The following is an 18,218-nucleotide window of genomic DNA, read 5'->3' as shown; positions in this document are numbered from 1 at the left end:
TACATCTCGCTGAACTAAAATGAGTACAACGGTATGATTGAGTCACTCTCGTGTCAAACTGAAGTGCAATAACTTGAGTCACTTAAGAGTCGGATGGGAAATGTACATATTGACACGCGTATACCAAACAGAAAGCTTTCATATAATCAGTACAGACGAAAAGCCTATTATTGCTGAAGAACTTCCAAAATACAGAATTGAAACTACAAATCGATAACTGGCTGTGAGACAGAAGACGCAGAACAGAAAGTACAGATTTATTGACAACAGATTCAAGCCAGCTCTAGCATGCAATATTTGTCATTATGCATTGTTTCTTGCCTTACAATTACAATGCTAAGCATGTTCGATTGAGTGAAAAATAGTGTGGCCGTATAACAGCTTGACGCTAAAACTGTTGCAGAGGACATCACAGTATTGCACTGCAGATATTGCACGCATGATAATATGCGCACAGAGGTGTATTGGCGGCTAGAGTGGTATGTGATAGAAATCAAAATGAAGCCGGCGGTTCTGAAGTAGCTGAGAGGGTGGATTTGGGAAATGCTTCAACTACTGCCAAATACATATATGCCTCAAGTATATAATTGTATAGCACAAAATGTATTCTAGGGCACTAGCATTGTGCGTTTATAGCGCAGCTGTTGACGCGTTTTTGATGCTCTCCTTAAAGTAAGACAAAGCATTATACACAGAATCGATGCGCTCTTTACACTAAATAGTCGCGCAGCTTGGCCATGATATTCTCGTCATTGGCTGATTGTCACTTGGATGGCTGAACAAGAGCCTAATAAGGTATCTGAACTATCATGCCGTATATTGGCATTGTAACAGCGGACCCAACTTGAAGAAGCTGCGATAGTGAACAGAATGTTTTTCACATGAATTCCGGTCTGGGAATGTGGGTCTTGTTTATTTTGAGTTTTTTTTTACAGTTTATGCTGGCTGTGTTCTCATTTGCCATTTCTTCAAATATGATACTGATGTCTATAAATTTTACAACGAGCTTTGCACAACTCTTAGTTTGTGCAAACAAATAACGTGTGTAGCACGATATTGGTTTGTGTAGCACGATATTGGTTCAATCTGAATGCACATTCTTTGAATATCTCACAGGTGTACAACTGTTTTGACTCGCACATATTACGTCTACCAGTTAGCAGATAGTGAATAATGAGTGTGATTCGGGCCCCTTTATCAGCGCAGAAGCTGTTTCAATAGACAGCAATTCTAATCCGTCCATAGTGGTAAATGATGGTGCTAAAATCGTCAATTTTTTAGCAGTGCATTTAAATATGTTGAATCCCTTTTATGGCCGGACTGATGGACAGAAACTTAGGTTTGCGTTGGCGTAAGCTGTGACTAATGCTGGCTAGATACTTTGCTGGGTTTTAATTGAATCTCTGTTCACCGCTCTTTATCTGTTATACGATGGCCGACTGTGGTTTTGAGATGATTGTCTGATGTTGATTGCGATGTAATGAAAGCTGTTTTGATGGTATTATTAATGACGACAGGCCGACTATTCAAGATAATGTGTAAGTAGGCCACTCTAGCTCTCGTCGTAGCTCGCGTTTCTTTTTGTCTTCACTGGACCTCGGCGTCCAACTACCTTAACCGGTTTAATGGTCCTCTGCCGATGACATTCGTGATTCAATCGATGCAATTTGGTTTTCATCTTACTGGACATATGGCGGCGAACAAATGCGAACTAGTCTCAAATGCCTAGCTGGGATCAGTTTTTAAAAGTTCACCAGAGTGCGGTGTCGATGCATTCCACGGATTCGACGGTTATTGATTCCGCCTTACCACAGATTGGTTGCAGGCCAAAGGCAGTCAAGAAACTTGACTTCGCTTGTGTCAGCCTAATAAGTGCTTCAACGCACGCTCTACAGCAATACATAGTTTAATTGAGGCTGGCTTTATGTACGAAGCTGGAGAGTGTCTACGAAGCAAAGAAAATGTCTGCCTGCTTGCATTTTTCTTATATTCTTGAACTAATAGAACATACTAACAAGAGGCTTTTATTAATGCATAGTGTAATATTAAATTACGCTGTATTTATATATTATTTTGTTCGTTCCTAACTCGGAGAAGTGCTCCCGTAGTCTGGGGTCAGTTTGTATGGACTATGCGACTCTTTGAAACTAAGAGGGTTAGGGTATTGATGCGTCACGTGTGAACAGCACAAGGGTGTGGAGAGCTTTTTCACGCTATTTCGTGAAGGTTCCTTCAAATAACAACTTCAAATAGCCATTCAATCAACCTGCTCTCACTTTCTAGTGCATCAGAGTCCAGTCACTACTTAAATATTGAATTACTTCTGTATTAAATCGTCAAGTTATTACTTGCTACTGGATCAAAAACTCATTCAAATCACACTACTCTTCATACTAAAGATTCAAAATGACTTCTGCCTTAGCTGACCAGTTAGAGTCAACATCTTTAAAGTGCGCCTGAGCGATCGAATGATTGATTGAAAGACTAACATTATTAGCTCTGAAAACTGGAAATCGCAAATCAGCACTCCTCAGAGAGATTTGAGACCACAAACTGAAGATGTTACAGATACAAAGGGAAGCGACTTTGAGGACTACTACCTCAAGCGCGAATTATTAATGGGGATTTTTGAGGCTGGATTTGAAAAGCCATCGCCAATTCAGGAAGAGTCCATACCGATTGCTCTGTCTGGCAGAGATATTCTTGCTCGTGCAAAGAACGGCACAGGAAAGACTGCTGCATTCGTCATTCCCGCATTAGAAAAAATCAACACTAAGAATGATAAAATTCAGGCTCTTATTCTCGTACCAACTCGAGAGCTCGCACTTCAAACGTCGCAGGTTTGTAAGACCCTCGGCAAGCATTTAAACGTTAATGTTATGGTCACAACTGGTGGCACTACACTCAAAGACGATATTGTCCGACTCCATGATACTGTACATGTAGTTGTCGGCACGCCTGGTCGTATTCTTGACCTTGCCGGTAAGGGAGTTGCGGATTTCAGTCAATGTCCAGTTTTTATTATGGACGAAGCAGATAAGCTTCTCAGCCCTGAATTCACTCCCATCATTGAACAGCTCCTTTCTTTCTTCCCTGCCAACAGACAAATTTTACTTTACAGTGCTACATTCCCATTGGTTGTCAAGAGTTTCATGGATAAACATCTCAACAAACCATATGAGATCAACTTGATGGACGAGCTTACACTCAGAGGTGTTACACAATACTATGCATTCGTTGAAGAGAAGCAGAAAGTCCACTGCTTGAACACACTTTTTTCGAAGCTCCAGATCAACCAATCAATAATTTTCTGCAACTCGACCAACCGTGTCGAGCTTCTGGCCAAGAAGATTACTGAACTTGGCTATTCGTGCTTTTACAGTCACGCGCGAATGCTTCAAGCCCACCGTAACCGGGTTTTCCATGACTTCAGAAATGGTGTCTGTCGGAACTTGGTGTGCTCTGATCTACTGACCCGAGGCATTGATATTCAAGCAGTGAATGTTGTCATTAACTTTGATTTCCCCAAGACTGCAGAGACGTACCTTCACCGGATTGGTCGTTCAGGCCGATTCGGTCACCTTGGTATTGCTATCAACTTGATCAGCTGGGAAGATAGATTCAGCCTTTACAAGATTGAGCAAGAATTAGGAACAGAAATTGCACCTATTCCCTCCACGATTGACAAACGACTTTATGTGTATGACTCCCCTGATACTATTCCTAGACCTCAGATTTCTCAACAAACGGTACAGTCCATTCCTCCTCAGCAACAGGAGCAGCAACAGCAACAACAACAACAACAGCAACAGCAGCAACAGCAGCAACAGCAGCAACAGCAACGTCGACCGCAGCGTGCTCCACAGTATCGTAATCAAGGCCCTCCTCAACAGCGCCAGCAGAACGGACCTCGCGCGCAGACTGTTCGCCATAATTAGAGGCATACATTGTGTGCTAGATATTGTGTTGACAGATTATTTATTTACGTGGAAATGGTTGCTATGGTATTTATAGGACGTATAAATTTCAACAAGGGAGAAAATCATACAAAAAAATAGGAAAAAGTCAGAAAAAGAGGTCAATTTTTTTTTTTTTTTTTTTTTTTTTTTTTTTTTTAAAATTGGGAAATGAGAAACAGCCAAAAAATTCAAGGAATGTTTATGTAATTTTAGTTTTGTATGATTAGTTGTACAGTACTGATTGAATTGAACTGGTATTTCCTATTGAAAGTATATGTTGAGAAGTGTATTTTTACCCGGCTTTAACATCGCGATTCCCGTATGTAGTTTGATGCTGATCTTGAAAGTATCAGTTGAACAGCAACAACACCTTTACAATTAGTCTTGCTGGAAGCCAGTTGTCTAGAGCTTAATAGGGCGATATGGCGAGTCATCAACCTCCAGAAGTGAGTACTTTTAGGGTCAAATAAAGCAATAGCTAAAGTGAATAAGGGCAGTCTATCAAGACTAATGCTGGCAGGAATACTAGCTGGCTCAGTTGAAATTGGGTTTTCTTGTTGGTTACAACTGACATGAGGTTGAATACTGTTAATTGAGTTTATCTAGATCCATTGGAATACCACAAGATCCGAAAACAGCTTCCGACCGTACTAATGGACAAGATCGGCCATCCTGCATTCACACGCAAGCTGTACCGTGGCTGTGGCAGTATGCTGCTAGGCAACGCCTCCAAAACGGTCATACGCTTTGCAACGTACGACTTTATGACAAAGCAGCTTGCAGATGAAAACGGGGTCATTTCTGCCCCGGCCTCGTTGTCTGCCGGGCTAATTGCTGGTATGCTTCATCTGTCTTGCTGATTGAGCCTGACTAATTGATTCAGGATTCTTTGAGTCAGCTGTCATTGTACCTTTTGAGCGTGAGTTATGACAAGAGTGCTACTACGGGCAATGTTGACATGAACTAGACGCAAAAGTGCGGCAAATTAGCTCGCTTTCAGAAAAGTCGCCTGGGCTGTTATCAACATTCCAGCGAATAATATCGCAACACGGTCCATTTGGTTTACTATACGGGTTTTTCCCGACAGTTTTACGGCAAGGCGCTGCTTCTGCAGTGCGATTTACCGCGTACAACTCGTTCCGCCAAATGGCTGACGGATTTGTCGAGCCTGGCGAGCGATTGTCTCCGTCTGTGGCTACCGGGTTGGAGTTACTTGCAAGCTATGCCGCAGTGTACGTATCATGTTTTTTTGTCTACTGTTATATTAATGGTACTGCAGCGTATCGACCATGCCAATTGACGTCGTCAAGACGAGAATGCAGACTTTGTCTGGACGCGAAGCTGCGAACGGGAATAACCTGATTTGCACCTATCTGATCTTCACCAGGGAAGGTGTCTCAAAACTTTTTAGCGGTATGGTCCCTCGATTGATTCGAGTGAGCTTCCAAAGCGTTGTCATGTTCACTTTATTCGAAGCGTCGTTCCAAGCCCTGTCTCTCATGGATCGGGACCCAAAAGAAAAGAGCTTACCAGCAGCTTAGATTTCTATCGCTATTTATTGTACATATGTCTTTTGGGCCTGGAGAATTTGTTAGATTTAATTTCACTTGTATCAACCGATATTAACTGTAGGAACTACACAACAAACTGGTCAAAAAATAGATAATACAATAACCTCAAATTCCAATCCCGTTCAGGCCAAAGTATAATTACACTCCCTAAAATACAAACATTATGACTGCTGTCGCAGCCTGCTCACGAAGTCAACCGGCGTTTCTTATTCAGCTTGGCCTCGCTTTGACTATACTCATCGGTTTCTACTCGTACAATCCGCCGAATTGTTGGTACTGGCCCGACCTGCGAGCTTTTAGACAAACCGTAGATGATCCGCTCGTTTTTCCAAAAATCTAGCGGCTTGACCCGAATTCTGCCTGACCGTCGCACAAAACCGTTTTCAGGCGGTGCGGAGTCGGAAGCTTTCACTTTCGTGAGTTTCCTCTCTATTTTCCGTGCACTAGTACCTGCCTTGTTTTCTGTGCTATCCCGTGCAGTCTTCGGTTCTGTCTTTGGAGTCCTTACCACCGGCGAAGCTAGCACCGTGGCTTGCGAAGTCGCGGACATAGATTTGAGAAAATGTGCTTTCTGTACACTCGCAATCTCACTGTCAATACGTCTCGAACCTGATAACTTCTTGCCTCCACGGGCTGAACTTCGTACAGCATAATATCTTTTTGGTGTTGCCTCGGCCTGCATAGGTGTTCTTGATTCTCGATTTTCTGTAGACACCATAGCTGTGGTTTTGCTCGCAGGAATAGTCTTTGGACTCTGCTCAACTTTTTTATCTGGCACTGTCGCTGCCGTCATTGGATCGTCGTCAACGCTAGACTCATCTGTCTCTGAAAATATAGCGTTTGGCACGTGCCGCTTACTGGCAGCTGAGTTTGTTGATTTCCGTGCAACAGCAGTCCGCACTTTTCTAGCTGGCGTACTCTGCTTTTGTGAACTTTGGGGAGATGAATCAGCAAATGACAACACCGGAGGAGTTTTCTGAGCGGGGCAAAGAGAACTCGCATTGATCGGGGAAAATCGTTCAAGGTACATCTCGCTGTCAGGCGTAATGACTCTCTTCCTAGTCACTCGCTGTGCTGATTTTTGCAAATCGCGAAACGCTGGAGCCTTACTACCAGATCCAGGAGACTCAGGTTGATCGATTGAGCTTGGGGACGGTGTTCGGTCCGACAATGGCTGAGTTGAAGTACTGAGAGTTGGGCCTCGAGATGAGTCGCCTGATGATTTAGATGCTGCAGTGTTAGCCAGGGCTTTTGAGTGCAAATAATGTGGAGACGTGGCTGCAGCTGTTGATGGCATGGTGTGCTGATGCTTGTCAGCCGGTGTGGTTTCTGTTGATCGTGAAATCAGCGCATTCGACGATTGCTTTGCTTGTGGACTCATAATATTTGATTTTGTTGGACTACTTTGCGGTGGGAGCTAGAACAAATAGGTCAGAGCTGCTGACTGAAGTAATTAAATTAACATACCTGTGGCATTGGACTTTGAAAAAACAGCTTTTGCAACCGATTTTGTCTGTCAGTCAAAGATTGCGGTCTGATTGCGCTTGGAGTAAGTATTTTTGGCACAGAGACCTGTTGGAAAGTAGGATTGCTCATCGTCGGCCGTGATGGTGGGGCAAACATTGGAGCACCCATCCGAGGCACAACAGAGGCCGAAGCAACGGAGTGAGCATTGTGTGTACTTTGTTGCGGAAATGGTGATCTCAGTAATCGGTCACGATCAAAGAGCTCTTTGGCGGATAGCTCAGGCATCGTTGCGAACTAAGCAACACACAAATTGAACGGGAATTTATACTTGATGCGTTGATTGAAGTGTACGGTGCGAATTTTTTGTAGTAAAAGGACAAATCTGTCACTCCAGTCACTCTGATTAATCCTGTGTCACGTGCTTTGAACAGTTTTAACGCAACTTAGTTCTGTTTACTTTGGCCTTCAAAGAACAAAACACCCAAAACTGCGATGAGACGGTTTAAAGTTCGGCGGTGCGGCTGTTCCCATACATCCATCATAATGAGTTCAAATACAAATTTTATAGAGAAAACTCTAATTTATTTGTCCAATACAACTAAAACGCCCCTCGCAGTATTATCAGTCTATTCCTCGTCGTTAAGTGAATTATGAAGAGTGTCAGTTCCTTGTGCAAAAAACAGAACAGTGTCCTTCTTCCCACTACTTTGCATACTGTACAAGTTACCACGCGGTATTATAAAATGTCCCCCGCGACTGACCCTAAAAGACGTGTCAGAGTTGAGGTTTGCTTCAACACAGCCTTCTAGAACGTAGAACACTAGAGTGTTATGTCTCGATTTCTTAGCAGATTTAGCTCCGTTCCGGGCTGGTAGACGGATTATGCCTGCGAACAAGAACCCGCCTTCGTCAAATGTCTTTAAAAAGTCAAAATTTGACTGATCGTTTGTGATTTCATTGTAGTGCATATCAGTGGACAAAAATGCCACTGTCCGCGAAACCGTCTCGCCCAAAACAAAGTCATTCACCTCTGCAATAATCTCATTTTTGTCGTTGTAGTTCTCGTCATCTGGATCATCATAGTCTTCACTCACAGAGTCAAACTCGGTGATCTCGACGTCCTTTTGGTGCTTCCGTCTATGCTTTGAACTGAATGGCCCATGCCCATCAATTGAATTGTGTTGTCGCCGTTTTGGTGAAGGTGTTTGACTTGACCCCATCTCAGGGCTTGACGACCTCAATACAGTCTTAATCGTTGGTACAATCTGGCCTTGTTCCTCATCCTGTACCAGGTTGTACACAATCTTTTCGTTTTTCCAATACTGCAATGGCTGTACTTTTGTTCGATTTGATTTCCTAACCGGTTCTTCAATTGCAAACTCTTTCCAATTTCTTCGCTTCCGCTTTGGCGTTGAAGTTGGTGACGCCGATTCCCGATTGTCCTCAGTCCTAGACGGTGGGTCCTGCACACAGCCTTCAGACGCCTCGTTGGTGCTAGCTTGTCCATCTGCTGGAGTAACTGCGCTGATCAATGCCGCCGCTAACGTGCTTTCGCTTTTATCTGTCTCGCCTTGTTCGTCTAGCCCATCGGATCGCTCTACCGGCGATGGTTTTATAGCATCTTTCTGTTTCAGCACTATTGCGGGAGATGACGGCAAAGATGATGTTGGAGGCGGTGTCATTAGCTGCTCGACCACTGGCTCTTCACTTTCCTTCTCATTCAATTTCTATGTAGTCAATACCCAGTTCAGTAATCAATTTCGAACACTTTACCTCCACACATTTTGTAGCGGGAATAAATTCTAGTTGTTGGTCATTGAGCATAGCGCTGACATTAAGTGGTGATAACATTGGTAGAGAAGACATGTTTTTCTGATGTAGCAATCCGTGCGAATTACTCGAACGCGACACACCTAATGAAGGGGGAGCCATTGAACTCTCTTGCGACGCGTCAAATCGCGTGCGTTTCTAACACTAAACCCTTATAATAACTTTCTAAGATGACTGCCCAACTATACAAGAATTTGTTTACCATACGTAAACTACTAGTCTTACATATCTCTACGAAGCGAGCAATACCTTGCTAAGCTTCTGGAGTGGCACATTATCTTGTGAGAACTACAAATATACGTAAGTAATGACCGCGTTGCATCAAATATTGAAAGCACGTCAATTTGCGCGAAGCAAAGCTTTTAGTTCTACATCAAGGTATGGTTACAATATCACGGTTATTAAATGGTATCCAGCTCAGCCGTCAACTATAAACAGTTCATCAATGTCTAAACTATCCAAGATCGAACATATCAGCTGTTCAACAGAAAGTATTGTCTAAACATTCAATTAAGAACAATTCAAATACAAACATTATATACTTTGCTGTCGAATTGGACGTAGCTATTGAGATTATTCAAAGAGTTCTTCACTGTCACCGATTCAAGAGTAGCAATGTCTGTAAGCCGATGGAGGCTTGCAATGTGCAGCCTCAGGACCGCAGTCATACCTAGGCAACCAGACACATGCAGCACAACATTAATAACAGATCAGACACCAGCTCATCGTAGCCAAAGTCAATGACCGTTAAGTCTGTCGCAGAACCCAAGGCGCCCCTGCCCGCGCTAGAATTCCTGCATACTCACTGAAACCCTTGGCCTGTTCACCAGTGAAGAACCTTGTTAGATAACCTGCAGATGTGGTAGTCAATATATATGTCATCAACTGATGGCACGATATGCCATGTTGCGAGCTAAAGATGTTACTAACTTGGCTAAGATCATGACTGAGAACATACTTGTTTTTCTTGTAGAAGCAAGTACAAACATCCGTCATATAGTGTAGTAGTTGAAGAAGATAGAGTAGTAATAGTAATATCGCATGGATGTATATGTATTGATAAATAGTACTATCACATGAGCATATATGTGTTATTGTGGAGAAGGTGTGGGGAAAGGAGAAAAAGAAAAGAAGACGTCGGGGAGGGAGCACGACAGGTATTTATGTTCGTGGACTGTGGGCGTTGATGCGTTGATGGGTTGATGGGCGCGCTCTGAATCGAAATCTGTTGATGCAGCACGTGAAAATGGCGATATACCCCCCGAAAATCGCACTTACACCGCTATTGTTTTCTTCGGGCATGAACGCAATCTGCCTCTCACTCTTCCAAATCGTCATGACCCCAGTAAACAACCGTATTATTTGCGTAGTAGAAGCTACGACGCGTCCTTCTATACCATAAACAATTGCCCTAGATCCTGTGTAACACACGTACTGTTCATGTAACCTTTCGCGATCAACTGTCACTCTATAGAGAAGCAACCGCAAGCCGTCAATCTATATCTTGTACGTAGCAGACAAGATTTCAAGTCAAATGCGCGAATGATATAGCTGCACTTGGTTAAGCTTGGTTTGATGTCCCCACCAAGCGTTGTCTCTTTTTAGTAAGATTTTAATCTGCCGCGCTTGGTCAATATGACACCAACCATTTGTACATGTCAATCACATTGCGATGTCTATGTACCGTGCTCGTTCTTCAAATGGTCATTACTACTATGATTAGAAAGGAGATTTAAAGCAGGACCAAGAGATTTCTCTTTGGCAACGACTTCCATACAGTGTGATATATATATATATAAAATACAGATCAGATTACAGCAGACTCGAGAATACATTTACACACAGAAACAATTACACTGCAGTGCCGCTCGCTCAAATGCTGTTTGTACTGTTGAGCTCGGCCCATTAATCGGGCAGCGGTGCAGGCATTTCTGGCCAAAATAACAGTAACAGATAGTAGATCACATCATTTTGAAAATATGAATTGATGAATGCGACCAGAACGCATGCACATTTGCTAAAAGCACAAAAGCAATGTGGGAGTCTGATACTAAAGACTCAGGGTTCGGGCATTGAATCCCATGTTATTTTCTCCCAACCTCATACAAATGACAAAAAGTGTTCTTTTGTTGACTCAAGATTTCACAGATCCAAAGAACGATTTAGTAGAAACATTAATCTCAAGCCTACAAATGATACTCTTCAAATTAGGCACTGATAACATTTGTACTCACAATTTCTTGCTGCGGTTTGGACGATGATAAGTTGCTAGCTACATCGGGTCGATACAGACAATTCACAAAAATTAACATTCCTTGCTTTAACTAGTATACTTAAATTTGTAACATGCCTTACTACTGTCGATCCACGTTGTGCTTTGACTCTGTCTGAAAACAACCACGAGCACAATTTTTGGATCACATCTTGAGCACGACGGGCCGTAGCCAGACAAGCGTAAGGGCAGTATCAGTGTGCAGAAAATCTCTCGCGCTGATCAAGCCACAATAAGTTATAACTCTATGTTCCAAATATGACGGCTATTCATGTATTTACTACATAAGATCTAGTGGCGGAATAATCTCAGGTACTTTACCTAATTCAAAAGACTTTGCCTCAAACGCTGTTTTCTCCTCCAGGGTTAAATCAGAAATATTTGGTAGATAAGTTACCCCATCACTTTGAACAAAAGCCTTTAACTGAGATCGAGAGCTCTTTGTATTTTCTGTCACAGGCATGCGACCGGTATCTGTAAAATGTTGATACATACGCTCCACTAAATTTCTGGGTCGAGGCGGCAAATTTGGGAAGTCTGTGTTTGGCTTATAGGAAATTTTAAACCGATTGTCGATAGGCGTATACGCCGATTTCTGTCCTGCAGATGATTGTGATGTAGACTGCGATGAAGTAGAAGGCGTAGTATCCGTCATTGGCGTTGGTACTGGCGGTGGAGATGCTTGTTGTTCAATGCTAGGAGCAGCATTTGAGAACGCCAATCGGTTAGGTGAAAGTGCGGTACTGCCGAAGACCGATGTTGGTGGGTTATTTGCCTGAGATTTCGGTGATTGCGTATTGAACACAGATTGTTTATTCTGTGCTCCAAATGCGGAAAACGCCGACAAGGTTTGGTTAGACTGTGCATTACCAAACGGTGAGCTTCCATTCTGCTGTCCAAACGGCGATGGCGAAAATGGTGACTGATTATTATTTGTACCTGCTTGGCTCTTATCGTTATTATTAGAATTCGCAAAAGTCGTTGCTTCCGCCCGCCGAGTTGAAGGAGAAGGAGATGTAAATGCTGAAGTTTGCTGTAATTGCTGCTGACTTTTGGCTGCAAAAGGAGACGCGTTTGCGTTCAATTGTGAAAAGGGAGACGCGTTGCTCTGTTGTCTGACTGCTGCAAAGGGCGACGCGTTTGTTTGGGCAGCAAACGACGACAAAGGTGACGCACTAGTCTGAGCACCAACTGACGCAAATGGTGACGCGTTTGTCTGAGCACCAACTGTCGCAAATGGCGATGTATTTACTTGCTGAGAACCAACTGATGCAAACGGAGAAGCATTACCACCTTGTGCCATATCAACTGATGCAAATGGTGAAGGATTAGCACTTGGTGATACTCCTGCTGAAGCAGCAAATGGAGACGCGTTACTAGACTGATTCTGTGCCAATGCTCCAAATGGAGAAGGTTTATTTGCAAACGCAGAAAAACCACTGCTGCTTTGCACTGTCCCAATTGACTGCGCCGGCCCACTTCCGAAGGATGACGCACCGAAAGTAGGAGCCGGTCTCGATCCAAAGTTGGACGAGCCAAACGTACTATTTGTACTACCCGGTGGAGGTTGTACGGAGCTATCTAATGACCCAAACCCTTTTGATAAAGAAGGCTGTGAATTCATTCGTGCACCAAATGCTGATCCGCTGGGAAGAGGAGTAGGTTGTTGAGAGTTAGATCCAAACGCCGAGGTTCCGAACGCCGAAGTGTTGGTTGCGCTAGTAAAAGAAGAAGAAGGGGGAGGAGGAGGGACTGCGGTGCCAAACGCCGATCCGGTGTTTGTTGAAGGCTCAGTATTTCTTTGACCAAACGCCGATGTTTGATTTGCATTTGATCCGAACGCACTATTTGTCTTCGATCCGGACCCAAAAGCTGATTGAGTTTGAGTCTGATTTTGATTAGTTAATCGAGATCCAAATGAGTTCATTTGACTGCCAAACTGATTTGACTGTGTAGATGCCATTGAATTGCTTAATAATTGCTGCTTTAACTGATCAAATACACTGCTATCGCCTTGCAGATACTTTATAGCTAGAACCCCAATAGTGTGACCATTATGAACTTCATTTTTGGGAAGAAATTCTAAAACTTCACTTTCTGGTTTTTGGCTGGCTAATTCAATAAAACGTAAAGCTTTCGTCATGTTGTTATCAATAAATGAGAAGAGATCTTTCATATCTTTTGTAGCAGCATCTGCAATTGCATTCTTCAAAAGGTTCTTGTAAGAATATATTCTAATAATATTCATTAAATACTTACGTAAGTCTCTGTTTCATTGGCCTCTCTAGCTTGATAAGCATAATATCGTAGTTCTTCTGGTGATATATCACGATTATTTATTATCCCATGTTTCCCACCTTTCACTGCTGCAAAACTAGATAAGAAATATGAAGGTGGCCTCGCGGATATTTCCTTCAAATCTGCCTTATCAGCTTCTAAATACAAGTTAAAAACTAATTAAACACTTAAACAGTATATATATAAATTACCGGAAAGTATAAAATCTGGATTGTTATACGACCGATTCAATGTATTTGAAAACTTTGAAGGCCGCGATGGCAACTCATCGGACGGTGATTCATCACGACTACTCCCCTTGTTCTTGCCTTTCTTTACCATTATACCTTAAATAATCATCAAACTTCTGTTAAGTTGAGGACGATTCAGTCCCTTGTATACCCGAGATGGATCGAGCGGCTCAAGATTTTTTGATCCCAACCTGCAGCTTTCTCTTTCGCTAATAATCTATAGGATACAAACGAGATAGATTGTATTATGCAGGCGTTGTTAGGTAGCGGCATGCGTGCTTCATATACTTTATGGCATGCCAAGCCAATAATATCAAAAGCTCGACTGTACAGCACCCAGTCACTAGATGAGCTGTTGACCCTTACTCTGAAGGAAATTGGCGAATACGCAAATAACGAGTCAAAAAAGGATATGACAAATGCAGACGCAACTAAGAGCAACAAGACTACATCGGAAGCCGGGCAGCACAAAGAATTTAGTAAGTTTGACAAAGAAAAGCAATTAGATTATATTGGGTCTTTGCGGGATGGGTGGGACTATCTCAAGGAAGAGGTTCCTTACGGACGGCCAAAACCTACATTCCGGCATAATGACTTCAATACTCGTGCACGTCCAGCCACCAGACCACCATCAAGACCTCATGTTGGCGCTACTATGAAAGAAATGAGCATGTTTGAGCTGCTGTTCGAGAAAGTCACAGACTCGACAAGTGCAGATCAAATAGGAAAGTCAAGAAAGAAAAAGGGTTCATCCATGATATTCCAACCACGGCACAATTCTCGGACTACCGGTATGAATATCGGAGGTATGGCACAAAGGGTTAAGGACCCCTTGTCATGGACGCAGGTTTTGTCAGTTCGGTCCGGAATTGAACAATATCCTCCTTCAATGCGAGGCGAACAAGCCCGGAGGACGGACACAAACGAGAACTCAGAAAGGGTACTTTCATTAAGAAATGCCAAGTCCCGTATGGACGCTTGCCGAACAGATGTCGAGCTTGATGAGCTATTAGAAAGAGACGTTTACAGACCGTTTAAAGAAGCAGCAGAAATGTTTGAAAGCACCAGCAAGGAGATGGTCATGGCCCCTGGTATTGCTCAGAACTACCCATTGCTCCTTGCACATGCGATCAAGATCTTTGCTCTGGATTTCAGAGACGGCTCGGCCGCACTTTCGGTGTTTGAGCGGGCACGCAAATATGGCATCCAATCTTACATATTTGGCTGCACAACTGAACTCTATAACTACGCGTTGCAACTGAAGTGGGACTATTTCATGGACCTGTTTGGATGCAAAAGCTTGCTGGAGGAAATGATTGTTAACGGTATTGAAGCTGACAGTCGAACAGAGACAATTCTGCAGCGTATCAGACAGCACGTGAATGATGCCGAAAGCTCGGCTCAAGGTCATTTAAGCATTCTTACTCGCGAAGCAATGGTGGCAGGCGCTTCGTCCAGGAATATCGACTTTGCATAATCATTTACATTTTGTATCATACCTATCAATATCTGTATCATCTACTTAAAGTTGTATTTGTAGAGCATTATATTTTAACATTCTTTTTAGTAACCCTCCAGTTTCGATCCTTGATCGTGTGAGTATCCAATATGACAGTCAAATGTGTAAGAGCCACAAAAGCTTTGTTTCAAACGTAGAGACTCTAAAGAACAGATTAACGGTAGGGGGCTAAGGCTCATATTAGTATACTTCAAACATACAGCAAGCGCCAACTTACAATCCGCATCAAGACCGAACTGAATCTCCTGCTCCCACTTGTCACCATTCGATAACAGCTTCTCCTTGTTATATAACAATTCTTCTCTAGTTTCGGTCGAGTATTCAACATTCGGAGTCTCGACAATGGCATCAACCGGACATGACTCTTGGCAAAGGCCGCAGTAGATGCACTTGGTCATGTCGATATCGTATCTAGTCGTACGTCTGCTGCCATCAACACGTTCTTCGGCGTCAATGGTGATTGCAAGAGCGGGACAAATAGCTTCGCAAAGCTTGCACGCAATGCATCGTTCTTCTCCGGAAGGATACCGCCGTAAGGCGTGCTCTCCACGAAATCTGGGTGAAATTGGCCCTTTTTCAAAAGGGTAATAAATTGTGTATGGAGCTCTGAAGTATTGTTCCAAGACGACGTACATTCCACGAAACAACTCAGTCATAAGATACAATTTTCCAGCGCGATCAAGAGCAGATTCTCCCTCATCCCAGGCCTCTGGGGCCCCAAGACGAAATCCGGGAGGATATGAGCCAGGCGCTGGCTGAGCAGCACGCAGAACTGAGGAAGAAAATGCGCGGTAAGTCGATTGACTGGCTCGTGTCCGAGCCATCCGGTAAAGAATAGGAGCAGTTGAAATGACCATTTGCTGGGCTGGGATTGTGGGTTTCCAATAGATCAAGAGTATACGAGCTCAAATTTAGTTGGTGAAGCGTAGTGGTTGCTGTATTGAGCGAATCGTGATTGGCCCGCGCGGTCAAGTACATGTCACACATAAATCACATATGAGTCACATGAAGATCACAATCCCGAGTCCAACTAAAATTCGTTTCGTTCTGTTTTCTCGTTCAGCATCTTGGAACTTTCTTACTTGTCTCCATCAAAACACAATGTTGCGTTCAAACTTCCTCAAACAAACCGCCAGATCGGCTGCATTGCGTAACCTGACCACTGCTGCCAGACCAGTTCGCTCGTTTGTTGCTCCTTCATCTCGCGTTGTCTTCCGACAACCCGCTATCCAGTCCGTCTTTGGATTTCAGCAGCGATTTTACTCTGGTGACGCTGGTCTTGATCGTGATGAGGTTCAGGCTAGAATTATTGAGGTTGTCAAGTCATTCGACAAGGTACGTTGTAGCCATTGATTTGGTTGCACACGAATGCTGATTTGGATCTAGATATCAAAGGACACCGAGGTATATTAACTTGACTGCTCCGACAGTACGATATTCTGATAAATTTAGATTACTCCTACTGCTACATTTGCTTCAGATCTCGGTCTCGACAGTTTGGACACCGTCGAAGTTGTTATGGCCATCGAAGAGGTTGGTTCATATTTTCATGTGACGTAACAAAGCACACTAACGTCATATCAGGAATTTAGCATTGAGATCCCAGAGTACGACATTACCATAAATTCACAATGAAGAGTCTACTAACAATGATTACAGCAAGGAAGCCGACGAGATCAAATCTATTGGACAGGCCATCGATTACATTCTGGCTCAAGCTGATGGTAAATACTTTCCGTCTTGATATATACCACATTCTCTAATCAAAAATAGCCGTTTAATTGAAGCTGATTTTAATCAAAAATTGAATATTGATATATTAGAAAAATTAAGAATATTTTCACAAATTAGAGCGGCAACACATTGTACATGAGTGATGACTGGTTAAACAGACAGCTTCAACGAAGGTCTGGCAATCAAGTGCTTATAATTACAGTTAAGCTTTGTGCATTAGAAGTACTTGGTTACTAGTACTTTCGATGCTTTAAAGTTTTCGGACGAAGTTAATCCTGCAAACTGCTTCAATATTGCCATATCTAGAACACAACGTAGAATACTTTGTTTCGTGAAGCGTCTGTTCTAATGCCGCCTGCTTTAACACAGGTGCCTTTCAACTTTCCGACGTCTGCATTCGATTTGTGCTTCCCTTCAGTTGTAGACCAATGTCATAAGTGAGAATCAGTTCGCAACGCGGTAAGTTAAACCGTACTCCCGCCTTAAATATGAACAGTTCACATAATTACCAGGTAAGACCGCCAATGCCAGCATAAAATGTACAAGTAAATATGCACAAGTAAACATAAACGGCTCAACAAAATAAGCAAATCGGGACAAGGCATACAGAAGATAGTACAGGCAATGACTAATCGTAATCACTCTGCATGTCTTGAAGAACAGTATTCCGCATATGACTCCAGTCTCGCAGGTTAGCCTAGTGATCCTCCCATTGCAAATTTTTGTCCAAACGGATAGTGCACCTGCCACTCTGACATGAAGCCCACAGCGCATTGATCAAATTAGGTTATTTCAAGCACGTCAAGGCAATGGCTGCTACACTAACTGTACGCGCACCATTGCAAGTTGAATAACCGAATTCGAGCCCAGGCTTGAAATCTGCTACTATGTTATAACACAAGTTTTTCTCCTCAATGAAAAATGTCATGGATACCATAAAAAGCAACTACGCAAAGTTGTACTCGTTCTTGTTAATACCCGAACTCTGCTTGCTGCTTTTGGGCCGGATAACTTGTCTGTTTTTACATACCACTTCGATTGCCTTTCCTTCCTCTGTGCGCATATTATCATGCGTGCAATATCTGCAGTGCAATACTGTGATGTCCTCTGCAACAGTTTTAGCGCCAAGCTGTTATACGGCCACACTATTTTTCACTCATGCTAGAGCTGGCTTGAATCTGTTGTCAATAAATCTGTACTTTTTGTTCTGCGTCTTCTGTCTCACAGCCAGTTATCGATTTGTATCCGACTCTTAAGTGACTCAAGTTATTGCACTTCAGTTTGACACGAGAGTGACTCAATCATACCGTTGTACTCATTTTAGTTCAGCGAGATGTA

The 18,218-nt window shown here is 43.0% G+C and overlaps 8 protein-coding genes across 8 annotated transcripts; 4 read left to right on the top strand and 4 right to left on the bottom strand.

Moving 5' to 3' along the window:
* The first annotated feature begins 2,181 nt into the window (after positions 1-2,181).
* V1512DRAFT_129132 (DEAD-domain-containing protein) lies at positions 2,182-4,427 on the top strand. Its single transcript, XM_066912955.1, has 2 exons — positions 2,182-2,450; positions 2,498-4,427. The coding sequence occupies exons 1-2, from the start codon at positions 2,407-2,409 to the stop codon at positions 3,936-3,938; spliced, it is 1,485 nt and encodes a 494-aa protein (XP_066769023.1). The 5' UTR covers positions 2,182-2,406; the 3' UTR covers positions 3,939-4,427.
* Positions 4,236-5,631, top strand: V1512DRAFT_278545 (mitochondrial carrier domain-containing protein). The gene is made up of 6 exons (XM_066917972.1): positions 4,236-4,405; positions 4,452-4,515; positions 4,566-4,796; positions 4,843-4,878; positions 4,927-5,191; positions 5,239-5,631. The coding sequence occupies exons 1-6, from the start codon at positions 4,382-4,384 to the stop codon at positions 5,498-5,500; spliced, it is 882 nt and encodes a 293-aa protein (XP_066769022.1). The 5' UTR covers positions 4,236-4,381; the 3' UTR covers positions 5,501-5,631.
* Positions 5,608-7,505, bottom strand: V1512DRAFT_129144 (uncharacterized protein). Its single transcript, XM_066912956.1, has 2 exons — positions 6,998-7,505; positions 5,608-6,947 (listed from the first exon to the last, which is right to left on the bottom strand). The coding sequence occupies exons 1-2, from the start codon at positions 7,280-7,282 to the stop codon at positions 5,715-5,717; spliced, it is 1,518 nt and encodes a 505-aa protein (XP_066769021.1). The 5' UTR covers positions 7,283-7,505; the 3' UTR covers positions 5,608-5,714.
* A 52-nt stretch (positions 7,506-7,557) lies between these two features.
* Positions 7,558-8,896, bottom strand: V1512DRAFT_268659 (Mif2/CENP-C like-domain-containing protein). The gene has a single exon (XM_066917523.1). The coding sequence runs from the start codon at positions 8,677-8,679 to the stop codon at positions 7,624-7,626; it is 1,056 nt and encodes a 351-aa protein (XP_066769020.1). The 5' UTR covers positions 8,680-8,896; the 3' UTR covers positions 7,558-7,623.
* A 2,316-nt stretch (positions 8,897-11,212) lies between these two features.
* V1512DRAFT_129074 (uncharacterized protein) lies at positions 11,213-14,177 on the bottom strand. The gene is made up of 3 exons (XM_066912954.1): positions 13,571-14,177; positions 13,359-13,519; positions 11,213-13,305 (listed from the first exon to the last, which is right to left on the bottom strand). Exons 1-3 carry the CDS (start codon positions 13,716-13,718, stop codon positions 11,380-11,382), a joined length of 2,235 nt encoding a protein of 744 aa, XP_066769019.1. The 5' UTR covers positions 13,719-14,177; the 3' UTR covers positions 11,213-11,379.
* V1512DRAFT_268651 (uncharacterized protein) lies at positions 13,657-15,199 on the top strand. The gene has a single exon (XM_066917522.1). The coding sequence runs from the start codon at positions 13,875-13,877 to the stop codon at positions 15,102-15,104; it is 1,230 nt and encodes a 409-aa protein (XP_066769018.1). The 5' UTR covers positions 13,657-13,874; the 3' UTR covers positions 15,105-15,199.
* V1512DRAFT_268650 (uncharacterized protein) lies at positions 15,106-16,116 on the bottom strand. The gene is made up of 2 exons (XM_066917521.1): positions 15,364-16,116; positions 15,106-15,314 (listed from the first exon to the last, which is right to left on the bottom strand). The coding sequence occupies exons 1-2, from the start codon at positions 16,001-16,003 to the stop codon at positions 15,301-15,303; spliced, it is 654 nt and encodes a 217-aa protein (XP_066769017.1). The 5' UTR covers positions 16,004-16,116; the 3' UTR covers positions 15,106-15,300.
* A 96-nt stretch (positions 16,117-16,212) lies between these two features.
* On the top strand, positions 16,213-17,180 carry V1512DRAFT_268649 (acyl carrier protein-like protein). Its single transcript, XM_066917520.1, has 6 exons — positions 16,213-16,481; positions 16,533-16,550; positions 16,599-16,679; positions 16,731-16,753; positions 16,806-16,870; positions 16,920-17,180. The coding sequence occupies exons 1-6, from the start codon at positions 16,248-16,250 to the stop codon at positions 16,925-16,927; spliced, it is 429 nt and encodes a 142-aa protein (XP_066769016.1). The 5' UTR covers positions 16,213-16,247; the 3' UTR covers positions 16,928-17,180.
* Positions 17,181-18,218: the final 1,038 nt, after the last annotated feature.

Source organism: Lipomyces arxii, assembly GCF_038497795.1.
Source record: "Lipomyces arxii strain Phaff 12-163 unplaced genomic scaffold V1512scaffold_42, whole genome shotgun sequence".
Classification (NCBI taxonomy): Eukaryota; Fungi; Ascomycota; class Lipomycetes; order Lipomycetales; family Lipomycetaceae; genus Lipomyces; species Lipomyces arxii.
This window is presented reverse-complemented; position numbering and strand designations above follow the sequence as displayed.